The sequence below is a fragment of the Oryctolagus cuniculus genome, chromosome 5 (assembly GCF_964237555.1).
Source record: "Oryctolagus cuniculus chromosome 5, mOryCun1.1, whole genome shotgun sequence".
Classification (NCBI taxonomy): Eukaryota; Metazoa; Chordata; class Mammalia; order Lagomorpha; family Leporidae; genus Oryctolagus; species Oryctolagus cuniculus.
In genome coordinates this window covers 114,163,166-114,189,602 of record NC_091436.1, presented here as the reverse complement: position 1 = coordinate 114,189,602, position 26,437 = coordinate 114,163,166, and the positions used below count along the sequence as shown (strand labels likewise).

The following is a 26,437-nucleotide window of genomic DNA, read 5'->3' as shown; positions in this document are numbered from 1 at the left end:
TATCTGTTGATTAACCTGAAGTAATGAGATGGAAAACCCATTCTTTGAAGTAATTGTTTACTCTTATTTAATGACAAGAAAGCTGAGATTTAGGAATTTAAATAATTTGCCCAGAGACTCAGGGTGAGCAAATATTCAAGAGGGTTTTTTTTTAATCTTATAGAAAGACTCAAGGATATAGTCAGTAATTCAAAATCTCTATTATTCATCCTTAGTATTAGTCCATGCAATCTTCCATGTCTCAAAAGCTCCCCATGCCCCTATCCCTCTAATTGCCGCCACCAATCCTGCAGGTATTTACAGGAAGAAATAACATTTATTGTTTAGCAGCAAACTAATCTTTATATTTATGGAGCATTTTTGTAAAAACAGATCTCAGCTATACACAGTGATAGTCACATTTAATTTTAGAAATATTAGCCATTGAAGCTAGAATTTCTTTTTAAACATTCCTTTGTTTTTCATTTTTTGAAAGGTAGAGATAGGAAGAGACAGAGACAAAGATCTACCACCCGCTAGTTCACTCTCCACAAACCCACAACAGCCAGCACTTAGCCAGGCCAAAACCAGGAGGAAGGAACTCAATCTGGATCTTTCACATGGATATCAGGGACAGAAACTTGAGCCAGTGTCTGCTGCTTCCCAGGGCACACATTAGCAGGAAGCTAGATCCTAAGCAAAGGAGCTGGGACTCAAACCAAGCACTCGGAAACAAGATGCAGGCATCCCAGTGGCATCTTAATTGCTGTGCCAAATGCCATCTCCAAAAACTAGGAATTTCTAGTAATGGGATTACAGAATTAAAGAAACTTTAATGGACTTTAAGTAACTTGAATTAATAGGAAAATGTTCAAATAAAAAACAAACTCTTAGTCTTGGCAAGTTTTAATAACCTTTATCTCCTGCCCCAAACATACAAAAGTAGCACAGGACACTTTTAAACAAAATATGTCTGTAAGCATTATCCTGACTTCCCACATCAGCCCTGCATGCTCACACATTCTAAAGATTACCCAGTACTACAGCATGTATCCCAAACTCATTTAAAAAAAAAAATTGTATTTATTTCAAAGTCAGAGTGAGAGAGATGGGATAGAGAGCTCTCATTCACAAGTTCATTCCCCCAAATATCTGCAACGATCAGGGCTGGGCTAATGCAGGAATTGGGAGCTGAGAACACTATCCAGGTCTCCTCATGTGTAGAAGCAACCTCATTACTTCAGTTGTCTGCTACTGTCTCCCAGAGTCTGCATGGGTGGGAAGCTGGAAATCAGGAGTCAGAGCCCAGGCACTCCGGAGCAGGATGCAGGTGCATTTACTGCTGGGAAAGTTGCCTGCTCACCTCAAACTTCTTTGTTTCTGCTCACTGTAATCGAAAAGGTCATAGATGTACAGGAATATGATCATGCTGAGTCGGCATTATGAAGCCTCTCTGGTAGTTCGGATTTCTTTAATTAAACCCTGAATTGGGTATTTGTTCTGTGGCTCTCATTTTGTCTTTGGAAATCTCCTATTTGAACATCTCTTTTAAAGATTTATTTTATTTGAATTTAAAGAACAGAGAAAGACTGAGACAGAAAGAGAGAGATCTCTGATCCACTGGTTCATTCCCCAAATGGCCGCAATGGTCTGAGCTGGGCCAGGAGCTTTTTCCGAGTCTCCCACATGGGTGCAGGGGCCCAAGAACTTGGGTCATCTTCTGCCGCCCTCCTAAGTACATTAGCAGGGAGCTGGCTTAGAAGTGGAGCAGCCGGGACTCCAACTGACACCCATATGGAATGCCAGTGTCATAGGTGGAAGCTTTACCTGCTATAGCACAACACCAGCACCTTGTTTGAACATTTTTATCCATGGTCAAATCTGAAGTAGATACGGTGAGAATGCCTTCCTTAAGGAACATGGCTCCTTCACAAGCCAAACCTGCTCAAACAGTTTGAGGAATTTAGATTTATTTTAAGCTTAACAGTTATATACTTTTTTGCAGAAAAAAAATGGCTTCTTTGGGAATATAATCTCTAAAAATGTGTTAAATTTCTAATATATTTGCTTTTTGTGACAATATCCAGAGGAAAAAAGGTATTTTCGTGATTTAATTCTCAAGTATGCTTTATTTCCTTTATTTTTCACCCCATGCCACTTTCTTTAATTTAATGATTTAAGTTAATTTAAACAATAGACTTGAGTCAAAAAGAATTACTATTAATCTGATTTTTGCTGCCTAGTTCTGTCAGTTTGTTTAACACGGAAATACTGGGACAGTTATAAGTGGAAATAATTCTCAGTCTTATTACTTACTATTTAAGACCCACAAGCAATATATTACTTCAGTGTTACAGCCTTTATTTTAATTGCTCCAACCTCTGGTAGAATAACTACCAGTGTCTGTGCTTGCCACTTATTGTAAGACTCTGCACAATACATTCTGGAGTGAAGGATTCATATTTTCATTCTAGCTCTTTTAAACCACCTCACCTTTTACTACTGGTTTAATGGATATTAGAACTTTTTCAAGTGTATCAAGTTATTTCTCACTGTAAAACAAGATGTCTCCAGCCAGCCAGCCTCCAAAATGTATGTCCTCATTCTTTGACTGCTATAATAATTCTGTAGATTTCAAATATATACCATGGCAAGCTCACCACTTTAAGGTGCTACTTTTAATAGAGGATAAGCTATGACTTGCTGCTATAACTGATGATACATAAAATATCAGTGGACTGACATAAAAGTAATTTATCATTCACATAAGACACCATTATTAAGGAAATAGTTGGAATGTTTGAGGAAGCTAGAGAACTTGAGGTGTCACAAATGCTTCCACCATGTGGTAATACCCTCTTCTAGGTAAAAAAATACATTTTTTTCATCCTGCTAATGCAGATAAAGAAATCCTAATGTAGATTTTTATGGTCCAGTGGTTAGTGTATTTCACATCACTTCTACTTCCACTTATTTGCAGTTAAGTTGGGAAAAATAATTTAAGTCTGGACTCAGTAGAAAGGAAAGTTATCCACTCTCAGTCTCAGTGTCTCCTACAAAATATATAAATTAATCATCTCTCTAAAACTAGTTTAATTATCATTACTGACACCCTAAAATACATGATGGAAAATTTGAAATCATCTTTGGAAATATGAGCATACATGCCAGTCAGCAAAGCACAAAGCAATGACTTGCAAGTGGTAGTTTACTTGGGATTACCTAAAATAGAGGAAACGAGAAATCAATAGTCAATACAAAATGCAATATTGTCGTCTGCAGTATGTCTATAATTCAGGTAACTCTAGTTTGCTTCTTTGGGATTCTTTGTGAAGTACATTGCAAATCTTTTTTTCATGGGAAAAGAAAGGACAGCACATTTTCTCTTTCAATGCTGTCCATCACTTACCTGGAAGCCTCATGAGTCTACAACTTGTACCAAGTGTATCCATGAAGCTGTGTGGAGCCTCATGTCTATGTCATGCTGCAGTGGCAGGAAGACACTGGAGAGGAAAGAATGAGCTCTGTGATGCAAACCCTAAGATAAAGCACAAAGATATGACTAACTAAGCATTGTGGGAAGTATTTGATCTTAAGAAAGAAGACAATTTCATATCTTGATTTGCCATAAATTCCAGGTTGGTGTCATAATTGTTTCCTTCAACAGAATGGGTTATAGTGTTATCAGTAAGCTCCCAATCTCCCAAAATAAGGGCTCTGGAGAAATTATTTTGCACGTATATATTTTAATAGAAAGGGAACAAATCTCATGTATTACACATATACAGTTTTAATAGCATAATGATACTTTAACCTTACCCTCCCTCCCTTCGTTGCTCTCACCCTCTGTCCTCCTATCTTTCTTATTTTTTTTAGTTCTTACAATACTTTCAATTTACTTTATAATCTCAAGCTTCATGCTCCACTAAGTAAAGAATTAAACAAGTAGTAAGTATAAAAACTATTGTTCCTCTAGAGAATAGACAAGGGCTATAAACAATATTCAAATCTCAAAACGTCAATTTTGCTTATACACATTACATTTTTGTACTCTGCGTATTATCACAAATCAGGGAAAACTTGTCATTTTTGCCTTTTTTGAACGGACTTGTTTCACTAAGGATAATCATCTCTAAATTGCATCTGTTTTGTTGCAAAGACAGGAATTTCATTCTTTTTTATGGCTGGGTAGTATCATTCACATTTGTTTTATCCAGTCATAATTTGAAGGGCATTTGGGTTGATTCCATATCTTAGGTATTGTACAATCAGCTTCAATAAACATGGGGATGGAGATAACTCTTTCATATGCTGATTTAATTGCCTTTAGGTAAGTTCTCAGGAGAGGAACAGCTGGGTAATACGATAGACCACACTGCTGATGGGAATGTAAACTGGTGCAACCACTATGGAAGACAGTATGGCAATTCCTCAGAAATCTGTATAAGTCTTTATTGCTGCTATGAGTTTTGCCATTCAGCATTGGTAGAACCTTGATCATTGAGCCTTAGGGAGAGGCAATTCATTCTGTTAGACCCATGCACAGATGCCATCCTTGCTAATGTAGCTATTCTTTTAATGCTCATTGTGTGAGCATGGAATGGCTTAAAGATAGGGCCTGACTTACCTCCACTGTATAGATCACTAGTTTACTTATAATGGAGAGCAGTTTGTGTGGTGGATACTCTTTGCTGAGCATTAACCTAAGATGGTGTGAAGGAGTTGGAAATCAACCTACTGTGCCCACTTTTCTGGGAACAAATGACAACAATCTGATAATATCCGGTAGAAGAAATATTTCAAATGACAAGTACTCCCCCACTGCAGAGGTGGCATGGCCTTGCTCAAGAACTTGAGTCCTGTTATCACTTTCCCATTACAGCTTGCTAAAGATTTCATTTACCATCCAGAAACTTTGGACAAGATTAAATATGAAAGTGCCTGTTACATTGAAAATGTTGTATATTTTTCAAACACATTGCCTTTAAACTACTGCTTTGCTTGAATTTAGCACTGGACTACTGAGTATTTTTTTCTTCTGACATTGTACAAAGAATATGTTACATATTTTAAGGAGTTTCTATATTAAGCTTTACCTGAAACCATCTAGTTGTCCAAATCTATAGGGAACATTTTTTATTATTAATGAATAATTGCATTATGACAAACAATCCCAGATATTAATGAACATTTTATTTCTTTAAAAATTTTGACTCATTTATTGATTGATTCAAAAGGCAGTGTGACAGAGAAGGAGACACACACACACACACACACACACAGGGGTGGCAGGACAGGAAGAGAGGACAAAGAATCTTCCATCCTCTGGTTCACTCCACAAATACTTGCAACAGCCAGGACTGGTCCAGGCCAAATCTAGGATCCTGGAACTCCATGCAAGTCTCCCACATAGGTGATAAGGGCCCAAGAATATGGGCCATAATCTGCTGTCTCCTCAGGTGCCTCAGCAGGAGATAGACTGGAGGTAGAGAAGCCAAGACTTGAACTGACACTCCAATATTTGATGCTGGCATCCCAAATGGTGGTTTAACAGGCCATACAGCTGTCCCCAGCATTATATTATATATTACATTACATATATATTATATTATATAATTAAATCTGATTAATCCACACAAATATCCAGAAAGCTTGCTTAAAATATAGATATTTAGCCATCAACCCAAGCAGTTTTAGATCAGTAAGCTCAAAAATCTATATTTCAAAAATCACCCAGGTGGTTCTGATTTTCAGCCAAGTTTGAAACCACTGCTCTAAATCACATGCTGGATAAACCCCATCACCAACCATAGGTCCTGAAGCCTCTTTTCACACACATCTCCCAGGGCATGAGAAGTGCCTGTCCTCAGAAAGGCAAGACAAGTATGACTAATGCAATGCAGGTTCCAAGGTGGCGTCTTTCGCCCTAGTGTCCTAAACAATAGAAAGTCCAACTCAATGAAAAATGAATGAATAACTTAATTACTTAATTAATGTCTACCCTGTCTCTACGGCAATACTGTCCTTGAATATCATTATTTTCCATGTTAGACCACCCTAATAATATACCTTACTAAAACGTTCAATCCTTTATGTTTCCACTAAAGCTAGCATTTTCAACTCAAATATTTGAGTGAAGGAATCGGGAATTAACAATATCAAGCTGATACTGCTCAATTTATTATAAATATTTTAAGCCCTTTGTATTTCCCAACACTTTCACTTATTACAGATCTACTTTCATAAAGTCTGGGTACTGTAAAACTATTTTTCAGTTGATAGTGTCAACACTGTAAATAAACAATTGATTTTAATCTAGTTTTGCTCTTAAACATGTGCATCTCCTTAATGAACTATAATATGGTTAGCTTTATCTGTTAATACAAGGAAGACAGAAGATTGTTCCCAATATATTTGTAGATCCTGCGGGCTTTTGTGAAATTTAATATAAAACTCCTAGAAAAAAGTATTTTTTCAGAAGTTTAAGGAATTGACCCTCCTGATAGATACCTGCTTTGCCATTTAATTTCTTTTTTATTGCACCACTTTTCACTCATCTGTCTATTGATGCCTCATCTTAGATATCAAGATGCTAGTAAGACTGTTTTATCCATTTCACTTGTCTGCATTCTGTGGATAAAAGATTTATTTGGCTGCATTTCATCTTGCCTTACAGCATTTCATCTGTCTATTCCCAGTGAAGGTCTGGATCTAAAAATAACATTCCATTACTGAGTGCTTTTATTAAAAAATAGTCCTTTAAATACACACACATATGTATGAAGGTGCATAACACATAGTGTTATGTATTTTTTTCTCAACTAAATCAAATTTTACATTTACTTTTAGCAAAATAACTGGATTACTATAAAATGGATTAATAGAAGCTCAAATTCACTTTTGTAAATTATTGTTTTAATTGTTTTGTCATGTGATCACTGACTATCTGAGGATGGGGGATTATACATTATAAATACAACAATGAGCTAAGTGAATTTTGAAAAACTGTTCCATTGCAAAAGTCTCTCTCCCACTTTCTTTCTTTCTTTCTATCATGTCCGTGTGTGTGCACCCCCCCCCCCCCCGCCACACACACACCACCTTCTCTTATAGCCAATTCATATGTTAGTGTTCCAGGAGCTTTATGTTAACTTTTGGCTTTAAATAAATCACTTCATCTAGCCAAAACCACTGACTTTTTCTTGGTTTCTACACAAAACTCTAATTCAAGTCTAGTTTTCTTCAAATTCAGTCCAGGTGCTAAAAAAGTCTCTTGATTTTCCAAAGAACATTCAACAGAATCTATTCTGTATTCATATTTATAACACAGTCTCTAAACAGTCCAGTATTTTGTATTTTCTGGATTAAAGTGGCTCCGTGGTGAATTTGTAGTCCATCAGATTCATAGACACTCACTTATAAATGTATGTTTTTCCTTTTAGGAATCAGTGATTATTCCTTTAGGATCTTGTTTTTCATTATTTGCAAACTCTTTTGAATACTTTAGAGAACAGGCATGTGTGTTTTAGGTTAGCAATAAAAGGAATAATAAAAACAAATAAACCATTTCTTCAAAATGAGTTTAGTTACCACCAAATGTAAAAATTCAGATCCATGGTAAATTCTGTACTTTTGGGTTTTATGCCTTTTAATTTATAGACTTAGAATTCTGGATACTTCTTTGGTTTGTTCCTCAGGGAGAAGTCAGAGTATTTAACATTTATTAGCTTTCAAATCTAAAATATAAACAGACCCCTTCTACTCCCCTTCATCCTCAGCCCAACTCTTAAATTTTGATTTAAAATCCATGATCAGCAGCAACATCTCTAATATAAAGAATCTTCAAAAAGTTCACGGAAATGAGCACTATAAAAAATTCTCATGGATTTTAAAATTTTAATTCCCCTTTTCCATGAACTTTTTGAATTGCCCTTGTAGTCACATGCTATGTTTGGAAGAGAAAATAAACCTTATCAAAGAACGCAGCCTTAGAGAGATAGTATGGTACCAATATGTTGGGATTCAAATAATTTCTCCATCCTTTACAAGATAAGTAACTGTAAACAAGTTGCTCTTTACCTCAATTTGCACTCTGTGAAATGGAATACACTAGTCATTTCTTTTTTTTTTAAATAAATATTATTTATTTATTTGAGAGGTAAAGTTACAAAGAGAGGGAGAGACAGAGAGAAAGGTCTTTCATCCGCTGGCTCACTCTCCAAATGGTCACAAAGGCCAGAGCTGTGCCGGGGCAAGGTCAGGTTACTAATTTTATTGCACACAAAAATCACATGATTTCCAATTAAAATAGAGATTTAAATACCATAGGTTTTGGTTAGGGCTTGAGATTGGCATTTATAACAAGATCCTAGGTGAGATTGATGTCATTTGTCCAGGGATCACATTTTGAGTGGTAATGACCTATAAGATCTATCTCTGAAGGGACTTTTAAGAAAAAAAAATTAAAATGTATCTCACATTATATATGTTAGTGTTTACACACACAGACACACACACACACACACACGACCCATCTGCTAAGGAGAAATAGACCTACCTATCTGAGCTGATTGTGACAATCTAGTAATTTGTGTTTTCATGGACATTGGGTGTCTTTGTGTTATCAAAGAATTCAAGAAGATGTCCTAATAATATCCTAAAACTCTTGTTCAGATAGTGACTTAGTGCAGGGATTCCATGTTTGAATCACATGAAGGGCTTGTTAACACATATGATTGGATTTCTACCACAAAGACCTCTAACTCAACAGATCTGAGAAGGAATTAGGTAGGTACACTTCTAACAAGTTCCTAAGTGATGCTGCTACTCCTTGTCCAGATGCCATAATTTAAGATTGAATGACTTACAGTACACATTCTTTTTTTTTTTTTTTTTTTTTGGACAGGCAGAGTAGACAGTGGGAGTGAGAGAAACAGAGAGAAAGGTCTTTCTTTGCCGTTGGTTCACCCTCCAATGGCCACCGCAGCCAGTGTGCTGCGGCCAGCGCACCGCGCCTATCCAAAGGCAGGAGCTAGTTGCTTCTCCTGGTCTCCCATGGGGTGCAGGGCCCAAGCACTTGGGCCATCCTCCACTGCACTCCCTGGCCACAGCAGAGAGCTGGCCTGGAAGAGGGGCAACCAGGACAGAATCCGGCGCCGCCACCGGGACTAGAACCCCGTGTGCCAGCGCCACAAGGTGGAGGATTAGTCTACTGAGCCACGATGCCAGCCCACATTGATTCTTTTCTGAAAATCAGCTCGAGTTTGGTAGTGTTCTCCTATTGGAAACATTAACATAAGTATACATTACTGTATTTCCATAGGAGGCGCTTTAATATAAGTTGCTTTGCAATGTCATCCCTCATATTGTGATTGTTTTTAAATTTGCTTACCAACTCTCTTACTGACCACTTCTCATTTATCTCCACACAATAAAAACATCCTTAGACTCAACAGGGAGATAGGCACTGGTTTTCATTAAGGAACAGTCAGGTGATGACTGTTTTTTATGAAGTATAAATAAATTATTACTAATCCCCAGATGCACTAGTACCAAGATTGTAATGTTATAAACATGAAAAACTAGACTTGAATCACTGGAATAACTCTCATTGACCCACAATTTCACTGTCCATGTTGATAACCAGTGATCTGATGGATAAAAATCAAGAGTTAGAAAGCATCAGAATGGTGTCATCACTTAGTTTTCAGCATACAACACATCATTTTCAGAAAGTGGTGCCAAATGTGTGATTCATGCTGAGTAGGTTAGGCTTGGAGGTGAACAGCAACCAAATGACAGGAGAATAAAAAGATTATCTGCATCTAGGTACTTGCTTGCCCTTCTAATATGAAACTTGTATCTCTAGAACAAGGGGTGAACCCTGTAGGTGAGGTTCACCTGTGAATTTGGCTTCATCTTAGACATCACTTCTGGTGGAAAATGATGACTGTCAGGTGTTGGTGCTTCTCAAGCACACTATCATCTGCCTCAAAGAAATTGCAGAATCAATGACTGATAACCAGGAACACATCTTTGGAACATTGCATTAATATTATTTTAGAAAGCTTTTATTTAATAAATACAAATTTCATAGGTACAGCTTTTGGAATATAGCAATTCTTCCCCCCCCCCCCATACTCACCCTCCCACCCCCAAACTGTCCCACCTCCTACTCCTTCTCTTCTCCCATTCTTCATTAAGATTCATTTTTAATTATCTTTATATACAGAAGATCGACTCTATACGAAGTAAAGATTTCAACAGTTTGCATCCACACAGACACACAAAGTATAAAGTACTGTTTGAAGGCAAGTTTTACCATTAATTCTCATAGTATAACTCATTAAGGACAGAGGTCCTACATGGGGAGCAAGTGCTCAGTGACTCCTGTTGTTGGTTTAACAACTGACACTCTTATTTATGATGTCAATGATCACCTGAGGCTTTTGTCAGGAGCTGCCAAGGCTATGGAAGCCTTTTGAGTCCACAAACTCTGTCAGTATTTAGACAAGGCCGTAAGCAAAGTGGAAGTTCTCTCCTCCCTTCATAGAAAAGTACATCCTTCTCTGATAGCCCATTCTTTCCACTGGGATCTTACAGAGATAATTTATGTAGATAATTTTTTTCCACAGTGTCTTGGCTTTCCATGCCTGAAATGCTCTCATGGGCTTTTCAGCCAAATCCAAATACATTGCATAAATATTAATGTTATCAAATCTCAAGAAAATTTTTAAAATAATACTACCTTTCGATCAACTACAAGAAGAAAATTTCATTCTCCAACTCAATATTCTAAAAGGATGACATGAAGAAAACTGAAATTACATAAGATATAATATCCTTAAGATAGTGTTTTAGGAAACATCTACAAAATTGCCTGTTCTCTAAAAGCTACATCTTGGCTATGAATGTTAGCTGACTTGACTTTTATTTAAGATCCTGAGACTTAATTGAGTGCTTATACTTCCATTTAATTTTCAGAAGCAATATATGAAGTAGATGCTCTTTTACCCAAGAGGAAACTGGGACACTTAGAAGTTAGTAATGTGTCCAAATCACACAGAAAGCAATAGAGCCAGAATTCAAACAAAGCATTTTGGCAACAGAAGCTGTAGTTTTAACCATTGTGATAAAGTCCTCTCGTCTAATGAAGTGAGATGTATAATTGTGAATTGATTATCAGTGTTACATCCCCCAGGGAACTTATACAGATAAAAAGGACTTTTTTGACAGTGTGTTTGATGGGAGGCAATTTGTTGTAATACAAAGAACAGAAGCCTAGGAAACAAGTTTGATTCATAAGTTTTCCAGGTGCAGTAGGGGAAGTCAGTTATGCTCCTCTAGATCTCGGGTCTCTTGTGTTTCCAATGTTGATAACAGTTTCTGTACCAGAGATCTCTCCTGCTAGATATGCCCTAATTTTCTCAGATTAGGTGACTGAGCCTGTGTTTGAAGAAAGCACATTTCAGCAGACCTCTTATTTCCTCTATATAGGGCCACCTCAGAAATGACACTTTTATCACCAAGAGGGCCAGGAGTCTGCCAAGAGCTTTTCCTTGTTAAGGTTTTAAGAATGCATCTTTCATTTATTTATTTTACCTGAAAAAAAAAGTCAATTCCTTCAGAGATCTAAATTGAGATTGAGAGTGAAAAGGTTTTCTCTAATGTTCGATTACCTTTTATTGCTTTCTTTCCCAAATTCTAAATAGCTTTATAAATAATATGTCACAAAACAATCATAACAGGGCATGTTTCTTTGCTTCTATCTCTTATATTAAATACGTAAAATTAAATATCATTTTACAAAGAAAACAATAATTTCCACCCAAGACACACTCAAAATACAGTATGAAGCTTTTGTCTTGTACAAGTCCAATATATAGTCTACTATTTGCCACTTTAACCAAGCTCTATTGTATTTGTGTGTGAGGTTAAGTGAATGTGAGTGTGTCTGCCAGCCTTTGTTTTTGTTAGTAAATGTGTTGTCAGGAATCTGTTTGAATCTGGATAGTTTAAAGTCAGATTACAGAGAGAGAGATCCAGCAGCCCCCTTTCTCTGAAGATTTAACCAAGAGAGGCATCATATCTGGTACCTCCCATCTTTGTTGTTTAAGATTCCAACCAGATACACAAAGAAATCATCCCACAAGCTTTTATCTTAGGACCTTTCAAAATCCAAAATCCCTCAAGAGGAGAGACTGGAGGGAACAGATCCTAAAGATGGAGCCCATTTCAATGAAGACAACTGCTGGCTTTAGTTTCAGCGCTAGGTTTACTTACACACAAAAGTTCCCAATAAAATACAGCTGGTTCAAATTTTGTCTGTAGACCTGAAACCCAGCAAATTTGGCTTAGCTTCCTATTTTGCAGAAAATGCTTCACACGGCTGTAATCTGGAAATACTGAAGTGTACAAACCGTCTACAGAAACAACAGAAGAACAGCTGTCTCTTACCTTTACTTTCTCCCAACTCTACTCTTAAAGGCTTAGGTGTTGTTAAGGGAGGGGAAACTGTCTGCCACTGAGCATGAAATGTTGTATGAATCATCCATAACTACCTTTGTTGTTTGCTGTGAGCCAAAAAAAAAAGAAAGATTAAAGAGTTGCCATTGATGAGTGAGACAACTCACATTTTGGCATCACTAGAGAAGAAAGGCACACTTAAGATCATGGAAAGAAATAAAACATCAAAACAATATTGTTACAATTTGAACAATAACAGCTTTCAATATGTGAAAGCACTGTGCTATCTTTTCCATTTTCCACCCTTATGCTTTCATTGGCTGCATACAATCCCCTTGTTGCCTATAATTGGGGATGGAGTCAGTGCCAAAGCTGCATAAAATAAGCAGTCTTTCCTTTATACTTTTTGTGCATCATGATTGTATATGTGAAGTCATAAAAATCATTTATTATGAGCATGTGTATTCCTGGCTTAAAGAGCCAAGTAGTCTTGTGACAACAATATAATAGCATCAGATGTATTCCCATAAAACACCATATGCGGGCACTTAAAAGTCACTACCCTGGCACCTACATGCTAGAATATCATCTTAAAGAGGCACTCCTTTCAAAAAAGGATGTTTGGCAATTAAATAAAGTCCCTTAGATGAGAGAGGTGAGCAATGAGTAGAGATTTGTTAAGGGTCTATTAATGATGGCAATAGTTTGTCTTCCATTAGTATCAAAGTTTTGCCAATCATCTGCTAGAGTTCCTTCATGGGTTTACAAAAATCCTTTACAACACTGTAGACATCAGTAAATATTCTCTCTACAAGAATGCTCCAACCTCATATTGATATCTAGTAAGCTATAAAATGAGTACAAGATAATTTCTAATCTTCTCACCCATTATTCTTTGGAAAACACACACATATTTAAGGCATGTGGAACAAATCACAGTAAACAAATCATTTTCAAATTAGATAAAATAATGTAGAATGGATAAAAGCTGCTTCTTGGCACATATAAGTGCTTAGCAATACTTTGAGAGTGCATCTCCATGACAGAGACCAGTCCCCTTTTCCCTTTCCTTTCCACTGCTTCTTACCAAAGGTGCAGTGATTTTTTTGGGGCGAGGGGAGTGCCTCTGAGGCTAGAGACTAGGCTTTCCCAACCACCACTGTACTTGAGTTTGTCGTAATTCTGGGACTGATCTACTGTTGCATTCACACCTGATTCAGGGAGCCAGACACTAAATCTCCAAAACAACTCAGTTGGAAAAAGAGGTCAGAGCCCCCTAGTTCCTGATTGGATGCCTACTTTAGTTGGGTGTCAATGCAATCTTAAAGAAAGGAAGCCACATAAATCAGTTTGCAAGGCTTTTTTTGTCAAGGGTGGCATCTTAGGGACACACTGTGCTGTTTCACTAGAGTCCATGTAGGGAGCTGCTGCCGCTGCTGCTGTTTCAGGTGGCTAAGCCAGCCACTATCCACTACCTGCATCTCTATGCACTCACTCTTCCTAGTATAACAGTCTAAAACTTACAATGGTATTTTGTTTAAAGTACATATGGTAGTTATTACATAGAAAATGTACACTAAGCATATGTCTACAACCTTAATAGCTACTTCCAACACTTCTACACGGCTGCTTTGACCCAGTCAATTTCTCTCACTGTTCTTTGGCCAGACTACCATTCCAGCACCCCTATCCTACAATGGAAATATTGTTGCTTTTAATTGTTTTTGTTCTTTTAATCCTGCGAGGTAGCAAGTTGAAAGGGCACTTTTGAAACAGTAATGACTTTTAACTGAACCAAGTCTTTTTTTTTTTTCAAATTGGTAAAATGAACATAGCTGTTACCATCCCTATATCTGATTATTCCTCATTAATTGTGCTTTTTATAAAGTTTTTATTAAACATAATTCCTCAACCACTCCTTCTCCTTGTCCACATCCCCTGGCTTATTTAAATTTTTACTGAAGTAGACTACCAAATTGTGGTTTCCAATCCGATTTCTATATCACTTCCAATAAAATGTGTTTTCCACCCTCTACTGGTGATTCTCCAACCTGATTGTATTTTTAAAGTGCCCAGTGATCTTTCTGAAATTAATAATGCTTAAGAAATTATCTCCTCTTCTTCCTTGTCCCATTAAATCAAAACCTACAGTGATGCAACCCAGGAACCTTTAATTTTGTATGCTCCATAGCAAAAATGAATATGTAATACCTATCAAATATAATTTTTCTACTTAAACAAATCATAGCTTCTATTGTATTTGCCCTCTTAGGAGATTATTTATATTCCTTGTCTCACTTGATCCTCACAATAATTAATAAGTATTAGGAGATTAATTAATAGACTAAAGAACTAGGGCAAAGAAAAGGAAAAAGAAAAAATATTAGTCCAGGACAAACACGAAGCACATTTTAGAGTAGGGTCTTGAATCCATGGTTTGAAGTCAAACACTGTGTTTTTTCCATTATGAAATAATGCTTCCAACTAGCACCTATCATCTATGTTTATCAGTAGCTAATTTTTATTTTTTATGTTCATGGCTTTGCAGATTATATAAAGTCACAAACTGAAAAAATATTTACAATGGGGCTCATATTTTCCACTAGAATACAAACTGGAGGTGTGTATGAATAAAAAATTGGACCCTTAATTGATTGTCATGTATATAAATTCTACTAGAGATAACAGTACTGAATTCATACTTTCTTTTGAAAATAAGTGAAGTTGAGATTAACATTGGTGCATGATAAACACAGAAAGATTGCTTCAAGTGCATATCCAATTTCCCAATGTTTTGAAACAGAGAAGGTGATCATTTCCAAAGTAGAGATACTTATCAAGTCTTTCCCCACATTTTTTTTTTTTTTTTTTTTTGACAGGCAGAGTGGACAGTGAGAGAGAGAGACAGAGAGAAAGGTCTTCCTTTGCCGTTGGTTCACCCTCCAATGGCCACCGCGGCCAGAGCACTGCGGCCGGCGCACCGCGCTGATCCGATGGCAGGAGCCAGGAGCCAGGTGCTTTTCCTGGTCTCCCATGGGGTGCAGGGCCCAAGCACCTGGGCCATCCTCCACTGCACTCCCTGGCCACAGCAGAGGGCTGGCCTGGAAGAGGGGCAACCGGGACAGAATCCGGCGCCCCGACCGGGACTAGAACCCGGTGTGCCGGCGCCGCAAGGCGGAGGATTAGCCTAGTGAGCCGCGGCGCCGGCCTATCCCCACATTTCTATAAATCCATTCTTCTCTTTTCTCATCTTTCCTTGAATACCTTTCATTTTTTTCTCTATTAACCTACCATTCAGTTGACAAATATTTAAGAAGAAAGAAAAGTACTATATGATCCAGCAGTCATACTGTTAGAAGTATATCCTAAAATATGAACTAATCTGTGGAAGAGACCTCTATTTTCCCATTTTATTACTGCATCATTCACAATAGCCAAAAGTTGGAAACAACCAAATTATCCACTATCTTATTGATGAATATCGTTTCATATACACAATGGAATACTATTAAGCCATTTAAAAGATGATGCATGATTCGGTTTGGGTTTTTGTAGGTTTCACTGGCTGCTGTAGACAGGAGATAGGCAGTAGTGGAAATAAGAACATCAGTTGAGACTACTGGGAATGCCTCTCAAAGCGGTCCCAATTGAGTAGATGATGGCTTTCGCTAGGAAAATGTAGATGGCAATGAAGGAGAATGGAATTAAGATATCTGCTTAAATAAAATAAGTGAGATTCATTGGCTAATGAGACACGTGATTGAAAGAAAGAAGAAAATAAGGATAACTTGAAGATTATCTCAATTATATGGACCAGATGTATCACTTAGTAAGATGAGAAACAGTGAGGTAAATTAGTTTAATGGGAAGAAATCTAAATTTAGTTTGAGACCTCTTACATTTGAGAGGGCTAAGAAAAATGTAAGCAAAGGTTTTAAGCAGGCAGCTGGATATAAATCTGTAAATTTAAAGCCATTGGAGGCTGGGGCTGGCATTGTGGCATAGCAAGTAAAGCCGCTGCCTGCAGTGTCGGCATCCCATGTGGGCACCGGTTTGAGTCCCAGCGGCTCCACTTAGGATCCAACTCTGTTATGGCCAGGGAAAGCAATAGAAGATAGCCCAAGTCCTTGGACCCCTGCACCCACATGGGAGACCTAGAAGAAGCTCCTGACCCCTGGCTTCAGATCAGCGAAGCTCCTGCTGCTGCAGCTAACTGGCTAGTGAACCAGCAGATAGACCTCTCTTTCTCTTTCTGCCTGTCCTCATTGTGTGTAGCTCTGACTTTCAAATAAATAATTAAATATTTAATAATAAAATAAAACCATTGGAGGTGAGTAGTTAAGATGCTGCTTGGGGCACCTACATCCCACATAAGAGTGCATGGGTTTGAGTACTAATACTACTCACAATCCAGGTTTCTGCTAATATATACCCTGAGAGAAAGCACAGGTTTTGGTTCAAGTACTTGAGCCCCTGCCATCTACTTGGAAGACCAAGACTGAATTCCAGACCCCTTGCTTCAGCATGGCTCAGTCTCAGCTGTTGTGGACAGTTGAGGAGTGAACCAGCAGATGGTGAAAGATCTCTCTCTCTCTCTCTTGCTCTCTCAGATAAATGAAACTTTTTTAATGGAAATTTGAGATTACTTGATGAGATTATTAGATTACTTCTTATTAAAGGAAAGAGGCTAGATTGAACTTTATAATAGTCCAGGATTTAGAAGCTGAGGATAGCAAGAGGAGCCAATAAGAAACAACAAAATGGTTTAGTTTGATAGTTCTTTGAAGGCCTTGAAATAGTAATTTCAAAGAGTGGAACAAAATACTATTTGGAAAGACTATAGAGTGGAACGGAATGGCAAAGGAAAGCAATTACATAGAAAAGTCTTTTGAGACATTTGGCCAAAGAAAGATATTCCCAAAATATAGTTATTGTATGCATGCTTCAATGGAGCAGTGTGGCATTCTCTCAAGATGGCTAGACAACATGTTATTGATAAAGGAGGGTGCTAGAATTATAAGGATGGTTTCTGAGCCATTGTCTTTGAAGTGGTCTTACGTGGTCATTACAGTGGCAACAACGTGGTACACTCTCAGCCTACACTTAACAACACTTAAAAATTAATTGTTGATCGCCAAATTATCTCCAGTGTCTGTCAATAGTAAATGATCATGTAATACTAGTAGAAAAAAGATATGAAAGAGGGAAAGAGAGAGGGAAGGATGGAGAAAAGGAAGGCGAAAAAGAACCATGAAAGGAATCCCTTGTTTTATCCTGTTTTCCCTCTATTCTCATTGTAATTGTGATTCATACTCATGGAGCTACTTAAGAGTTCTGTTAACATAATATTAGTTTGAAGCCTCAAAATAATCTTGGAAACATAAATATCACTAGTCTCATTTTTGCAAGTCTGAAAACTGAGATCCAGAGAAATTCTCGGAATTTTTTACTCTTCCTAGATATATCTGAGTTAATGGAACAAAATGCTTACTCATTGCCCATCAGCACACGAATCTGATGGCTAGATTTAATCTGCAGGCAAAATAATTCCCTAGCAAACTTTTATTAATTGGGTAACCATTTGCGTTCTACCTCAAACACTGGATTTCCAATTTAAGAAATGGTGAAAAATAAATTATTTGTGTGAAAGCATTTCACTATTGTCAAAGATTGGAAAGAACTAAACACTTTATAATCATATATTACACAGTGATAAATGTGTTATTTCAAATGTGAAAGATTCTAAGACATATAGTTGAGCATTAGAAAGTTGCTTGGACATGGCATTGTGATATCCTTATTTTATATTCTAAGCTAGACATGGTGTCTGGTTTCAAGAACCTTTCAATGTAAAGAGAACTAACAGCATATTTAATACTTTTGTATCAGTTCTTCTCTGAGACTTGTAAATTTACTCACAGGGAAAGACACCACAATTACATATACTTTTTTTCCATTTCAAAACTCAATAACTTAAAAAAGTTTTCGGATCATTTCATCATTCCAAGTGACTACGAAGACCCTCCAAAAATGCACTCTTTTCCTTACTTTTCTTTGTAACTGTTTTTTTTTTTTTAATATACATAGCAGGATTTTTTTTTAACATTTATTTATTTATTTGAAAGGTAGACTTACAAAAAGGGAGAAAGCGAGAGAAAGAGAGACTTCCATCCACTGGTCCACTCCCCAATTACCCTCAATGGCCAGAGCTGAGCCAATCAGAAGCCAGGGGCCAGGAGCTTCTTCCAGGTCTCCCAACTTCTACTGCTTTCTCAGGCCACAGCAGAGAGCTGGATTGGAAGCAGAGCTGCTGGGACTTGAACCAGTGCCCATATGGGATGCTGGTACTACAGGCGGCAGCTTTACTCATTATGCCACAACACTGGCCTCTCTTCCTAACTCTTTATATCATGGTATTTTCAATCTGCCAATGAAAAAAATATATATAAGCCAGCCAAGTAAAATCATATGCATTTCCACAATCATAGGTGAATTATTCAATTTCAAATTACAATACTGGAAAACTTCTTGGATAATCAATGATAGTGTTGCTTATACACTTTTTCACTAAAATGTTTGTATATTAAAAGCCTCCATCTATGAAATGCAAAGTTATGAAAATTATTAAATACAGTATAAATTATTCCCATTCTTAATATTTGCCTTATTTATTTTAAGCTGCTTAATGCTGAATGCATCAAGTTAAAATTACAATTCAATTTGGGGAACATACTTTTCCCCATTAAAATTATTCTGAATAAAGGTAGTTTTTTTACAAGCTGACTTTTCTAAGTTATGTTTAAAATTTAAATGAAAGAATGTTTGCAAATTTGCAGTATGTTATTTGTTCAATTTCTATTTCAAATTATTTTACTTAAAATATTCTGACATTTATTTTAAAATCATTGTTTTATAACCAAACTTTCACACCTTTTACTAGGCATTTACCATTTCCTATAAATTATACAAAACAGTTTCAGTCCCCATAAGCTCTTAGCTGCTTCTCAAAGGTTTTAGAAGAAAAAATAGAAATGATCATATCTCTGCAACTCATTTAGAGAGAACACTATTTAAATTGCTCCTAATTCAAGTTTGAAATTAATCTTGATTTCCTGTCAAATGTACAGAGATTTTACAACATGGTTCATAAAAGTGTTAATTTCTCTAGGGTATAAGTTAAGAGAAACAAATGACTGACAGTGTTTATCTATAAATATAGCAGATGGTGTGGAACTGAGGTTAGTTATCAACTCTGCTGACTTTAATTTCACAGTTATAAAACATTAAACCTCACTGTTTATAAAAAGTGGGGAAGAATCTCCAATGGGTTTCAGTAGCCAAGAAGCCCTCAGTAACATTAATCTCTCTAACTGATATTTGGTATCCTCCTAGGGTGTAATATTTAAGATTGTGGAGTGATTGCTAGACACATTTAAATTTTCACTGGGATCATTAGTTAGCATTTCTGTCATTGATCTATTATTCTTTGTTAATGAGTTCCATGTGAGTGAAATTTAGTGAATGAGACAATTCTTTCTAAGTGTTGCAAGGCGAATATTTGAGAATTGCTTTAAGCACTTCCATATCTAATAGATACCTTAATTTGTCAAAATAATCCTTTATATCTCATACAGAAATGAATCATGATACCTAACTATACCACAGACACATATACTTTGGGATAGAATTTCATTCAAGAAAATCATAACATCATTCAAATAATTAATCAGCCAATGTATATTATATATACTTATATTTAGGGCATGAACCTAACACTTCAGAGAATGCCTTTTAAAGATGCTAAAACTACTTACCTTTCATATTTTGATTTGATTTAAATATACAATTTTATTAAGCATTTATTTCACTTTTTTAGAAAGTTAAATGTTCAATTTGATTAAAGTTAATTATTTCAAAAAGGAGGACCATTACTATAAAAATACATTATTTGAAGTTGCTCAATGTTTCCATTTCAACTTTATGGTAAATAACAAAACTTGTTTTATGACCACAAAAATGAAAAAAAAATCATGATCTCCATCTGTAGTACTTTTACATACCAAAGAGGTTGACTTTCCGGTTCCCAAGAAGAGGAGGTTGTATAACTACTCTTACAGTATATAATTTAATGTAAGCTGGGAACTAATAAAAATCTTGAACAAAGAATGTTATGTGTGCTAGAGTTCAGATTTGCTGAGAATGGTTTTCTAATGAGTAATCCTTTGTTATTTTTCTACTTCTCATATTGCTTTCCCCTGACTCACATTGAAAGTTATATTACTCATCTGAAACTCCTATCTATCTCACTACTGATTATTCCCAACCTAGAGTTTAAATCTTTGCTTCCAAGGTGCTGACTTCAATACAGAAGTCCTGGATGGAAAGAGGATTGAATGGAACCATTGGTTACATATCTTCTTATCTCTTTCCTGTTCAGAGACTATTGTCACTACCTGTCATCAGGTGTAATAGCCCGCTTTCATACATTTATTTCTACACAATTTGCACATTTATTTTGACAGATTTTCAAGTCTGAAAATCCATGATACAGAGGACAATACCTCTCTCAAGTGGATTCTTTATTTTCTTTTTTTTAATCCTTGAAAGTGACTGAATCATCATCATTATCATCATCATCATCAAAACGGTTATTGGGGTATTTATATGCTTGACATTGATCTTTTTATTGAATTGTATCAAAAATAAGAATGATTTCACCACACAGTTAACAATTAAAATCACCAAAAGTAGACAAATCAATTTATTTTATAGGTTGCATCTTTTTGTCTTTAAAGTGGAAAAGCCAGAGCAAAGCTCATATCCCCACAGGGAACAATTTATTTTTAAGACCTGGTCATGTTTTCTAGAGTTGAAAGGCTACTAGAAGCTAGTGGTATTGTATTTCTCATGAGGTTAACTAGAAAGACTAGAGCCTTGAGTGGCCAAGAGCAGCCCTTTTGGAAAATAAAAATAGGTCATTGCAGAATGTGGAGGTTCAGCTGGAGATGGAAACAGAGGGAGGCAGGAGAGGGGAGATAACCAAAGCCAGGTATTCTGTGTCTGAGTGCAGAGGTACATGGTCTCTTCTTACTGGGAACTCATACTACTGTGGCTCATGGTGAAATGAAATTTTTTTTTATATTTTTTAACTTTTATTTAATGAATATAAATTTCCAAAGTACAGCTTATGGAATACAATGGCTTCTCCCCCACCTATAACTTCCCTCCCACCCGCAACCCTCCCATCTTCCCCTCCCTCTCCCCTTCCATTCACATCAAGATTCAAAATGAAATATTCTTAAAAGCACCTTAAAAGCATGCTTATAAAGAAGAAAACTTTTTCAGTATCCTAGTGGTTAATCTAAAGTTACCATGTTTTACTTATCTCATATATATATATGATACAATGAGTTATCTTAAAAACTGTATTCTTTTTTATTAATTATGCTTTACAAAAAATAGTTTCTATGAGGAAATTATTTGATTAAAGATGGGAGAAACAAACTGTTAAAATTTGAGAAAAGTATTCCTATTTTCACTCATACCTATTAGATTTATTAAAATAGTGTTATCGAAATAAATTATTGCCTTACAATATAAAGCAGATTAAAACATGTATGATAAAAATTCATGTGCAAATACTTTAATCTCATTTTTATCATTTTCTTTCAGATTTTCCAACCCTGTCTAATGTCAAAGGCATTGCATTGTATAAAAGAAAACACGCAAAGGAAATCACTTTGACGGGATTTCAACCCCCCTTCAGTGGTCAGTGAAAAATCAATTCTCTATAACATTTTAATTAATTATCATTTTTAAAAACAGTGTGATCTTTTCATATTGTGTTCATAGGAGAAGTAATCTACATTGTCACGTGCATGATGGTCACCTGTGGGACCCTTCTCCTGGTTGTGCTCAAGCTCAGGTAACTGGATACACCACGGAAAGGAAGGGCTAGAAGGGAGGCACTTGCCATGGTAACATGGGATCCTCAACGGCTGAGTCTACCAAGGGCCTGAGAATCAACCCTCCTGTTTAAGACATGCTAGGACAGCTTTCATGTGGGATAGGTCATTGGATACATTGCTGTCTCTGTATGTCAGAGAAATATGATCATAGAAGACATTTTATGTTGCATTTTAAAGCATATTTTGGATTATATATTCCCTCCAATTAAACTTTTATTAACATTGCCCCTGGTTCTCCTACAAAATCCAAATTAAAATTTGGTATGTTCTTTATTGAAATTATTTGCAAGATTGATGAGACATATTACCAAACTATAATGTTCTTCATAAAACTTATACATACCTAAAGATATACTCTTCATCCTAATTTGATAATGAATTTCATAAGTGTTAATATACAATAATCAATGAAGACATTTCATGAGGCCTCATAGCATCCACAAAGGAAAACATTGCCACTGCCTAACATCGATTTATTCTTTTGAAATCTTCTTTGCAGTAATGCTCCAGTAGGCATGTGAAATTTTGATTCTCAAATCTCTAGATTTCTAAGTTTTTATTCTTTTATAATTTGTTAAAATTTATTTTCATTTTGTATGTAAAGCAAAGAGTCATAGAAAGACAGGTAGAGAACTATATTCCATTGGCTGTTTCACTGCTGAAATGCCTACACCAAACAGGAACCCAGAACTCCATTCCAATATCCCACATAGATGGCAGGGACCCAAATGCTGGAGCCATCACCTGAGGCCTCCTGAGTTGCTAATTAGTGGGAAGCTGGATTGGAAGCAGAGAGGCCAAGACTTGAATCAGGCATTCTGATATGGGATGTGGACATCCCAAGTGGTGGCTTAACTGCTGTGCCAAACACCTGCCCTGATATTTCTAAATTTTTAAAGTTTAAATGTTTTGACTTATTTTACCTTTACAATTGCATGGAAAAATGTGTACACTTGCTTACCTTTAATTCTAAAAATTTAACATCATTTTTAAACATCAATTGCATTTACTTGCTTATTCATTACACATATGTATCTATTTGTGTATAATTTGGGTGTTATGAAGATTAATGAAGAAAAATACACACAAACACATATATTCCCACAAACTATATTTAACAATAATATTGGGCCTTTCATAGGACAGAATGTTATGTAGCTCTCTTATGATTCGTGACAGCTATGGAGAAAGATTGACTCAGTCAACTAGGTTTTGATGTACAGTTAGTTGCTCCTTCAAAAATCCAAGACTTAAAACCCTTGACAACAGACAGGTAAAATGTAAGACTGAAATGGGGAGGAATATGGCAACACTAGGAGGTCAAATGTGGGGTAAGTGTATGCTCTAAGGATATTCAGATTTACTTATTTTTAAATGCAATGCAGCTAAATTAAATATATTCACTAAACACAAACCCTCTAAACATTTAATTTGATGTTTACCAAAACCAGTACAAAAACAATCTGCTTTTCTCCAAGGCCTTAAAAGCTACATTTGTATGAGAAGTTATTGCATGTGTTCCAACATGTAATTTGAAAGCCAAATAATTAGAGTTCATTTCTAAGGGGCGGGGGGGAGTAGCATTTGGGATTTATTAAGCGTTCCTTTATTTGGTTTAAAATATTTGAAAGCACTGTTCAGTTACTGTGCCTGCCTAGATATTCCCTGACAAACATATTGTTTCAGAGAAACACAGATGGTTTTCTGGCCTAGCAAAATTCTTTCTTTAATGCTTTTCAATCTTTACTACTTAGCCACACACAATGTATAGAGTTCATGTCTGCCACAAGGGGCCCTGAGTTTGTACAGATAAGTATTGTGCCACAGCTAAATTAGATGTAGGCTCTCCATAATTCCCTGTGTTTCGGCTGTAACCTCACCTCATTTCTTTCCTACATATTAATGTGTCCATTATCTGAATGACAGTGGGAGTATTGTTTCCATAGAAAAAAATCTTGAATTTACTCTGATATGTATTTTAAAGCAAATTATTCATATTCTTAAGTATTCACCTTTAGTTACAAATTGCTTTCCACACAATTTAAAATTGATGGTGATGAATAGTCTGAAAATTCCAAAGCCTATGTTAGGTAAATGACAAAGCAAAAGTCATTATGAAAAGACAAAACAACGCAGTTATCCTAACAATGAGACCTCTGTTATCCCACATTTGGAGATAAACTATCTCCATAATCAAAGAAGGGCAGTTTTTATTCAAGGCACAGTTCAGTGACCTACTGGACAGGACTAATCCATAGGAATACTTATCTTCAGGAAAGATGAAGATTTTTCCATTTGTTTCTTATTGTGCTAAATTTAAAAAGCTTTGAACTTCCAATAAGTCTTAGAAAAAAGAAATGATTAAAAACTTAAATATTTGAGAAAAGGAAGGACTTTATAAAAATGAACACTTGAAAATCACAGTTAAATCCGTGATGCACTTTAGGAAAGCTTTACATGAGTTTATTATAAGGACTTTACATTCAGGAACTTGGTTATGTTTTTCCCTCCAGGCACAAACTCCATCCAAAAATACAAGCACACTCAGCACATTTATAAAATACTTAAAATGGCATATTGTTAACTTTTGCTTTTACTTTTATATAGAACTTCTAGAATGTCAAATCAAACAAGAGATCCTTCACAAATCCAAATACCTGGAGGAGTCGTCATTCATTAAGAGTCATGGATCATTAACAACTACTTCCTTTAAAGCATGTATTCATAGCCAGTCAACAGAATATCATATCCATCATTAATAAAAAAATGCTAAGATGAATTTAATGATATTGAGTCATTGAGTATAATAATGTGAAGTATAGTAATAGAACATCATGATGTTAGATTTATTTTTTCTTGAGAAAATATTCAAGTAAAACCACATAGTAATATATTTTGTAATACTAGTACAGAATTAAAATCTCCCTTGAAGGCAGAATGTGTTCTTGAAAATTACACTTTGTGTGATTTTCTTGGATGGTGAATATGACTTCATGTAATATTAACTGGCAGCATCATAATTTGACATTATAGTTAGCAGGGATTTTTCTTACCAAGTTTATAAATTTCTATTACCCTGCCATAAAAGAAATGTTAATAAACATATCCAGTTTATTTGTACATTCTTATGTATTTTCAAATCATTAGCTAAGTCATTAGCATGGACTAAATTCCTCAGTATGTTTGAGTAAATGAGTCTTAAAAACCCAAGAAATGTCTTTTGATTTTTGTCATTTGAATATGTTGAATTTTACTTTTTAAACTTGGTGTATTTATTTTCTACCCAAAATAATGTGAAACAACTACATTGACTGAAAAAAATATCACTGTGCACTTAAACGTATTTTGTTTGTGAATTAATTTTTTGTACTATCATTAACTTATGCAGTAATACAGCTTAACTGCTATTTTCCATTTTGCTTCTATATTGCTACTTTTGGGCTTGATTTAACAGTAGAAAATAACTGTGATTACAAAATTGTGGGAGGTGTAGGCACTGTGAGCATAAGGTGTGAAGCCCACAGAGAGCCAGCATTCCATGTGGGCACTGGTTCGAGTCCCAGCTGCTCTGCTTCCAATCTAGTTCCCTGCTAATGTACCTAGGAGAGCAGTGGAAGATGGCCCAGGTCCTTGACTGCTGCATGCATGTGGGAGACCCAGAAGAAGCTCCTGGCTTCAGCCTGGTCCAGACTCAGCCTTTGCAGCCATTTGGGGAGTGAACCCGCAGATGGAAAATCTCTTTCTCTCTTCTCTCTCTCTGTATCTCTGCTTTTCAAATAAATAAATAAATATTTAAAAAAAAGAAACTTGTGAGAAAACTATTAACTAAATTTTCTATATATATATATATACATGTGCTTTTAAACAGTGTCATCTTAATAACTACAGGTTGTATTATTTATAGTCGCACAAAGATATATATATATATGTATGTATGTATACACAGTGAACTGAAGAAAGCATACTAATATTAGTGATAATAAATATCAGGGTTACCACAGTAATAATTAACTAAAATTGAAGGT

At 35.9% G+C, this 26,437-nt stretch overlaps 1 protein-coding gene across 1 annotated transcript in view; it reads left to right on the top strand.

Annotated features, from left to right (window-relative positions):
- GFRAL (GDNF family receptor alpha like) overlaps positions 1–25,174 on the top strand; it is a 51,007-nt gene extending 25,833 nt beyond the window's left edge. The window contains exons 7-9 of the mRNA XM_051854629.2: positions 22,117–22,212; positions 22,297–22,369; positions 25,020–25,174. Of these exons, the coding sequence (XP_051710589.2) occupies positions 22,117–22,212; positions 22,297–22,369; positions 25,020–25,092 (242 nt within the window). The 3' untranslated portion in view covers positions 25,093–25,174. The remainder of the gene's footprint in view (positions 1–22,116; positions 22,213–22,296; positions 22,370–25,019) is intronic.
- Positions 25,175–26,437: the final 1,263 nt, after the last annotated feature.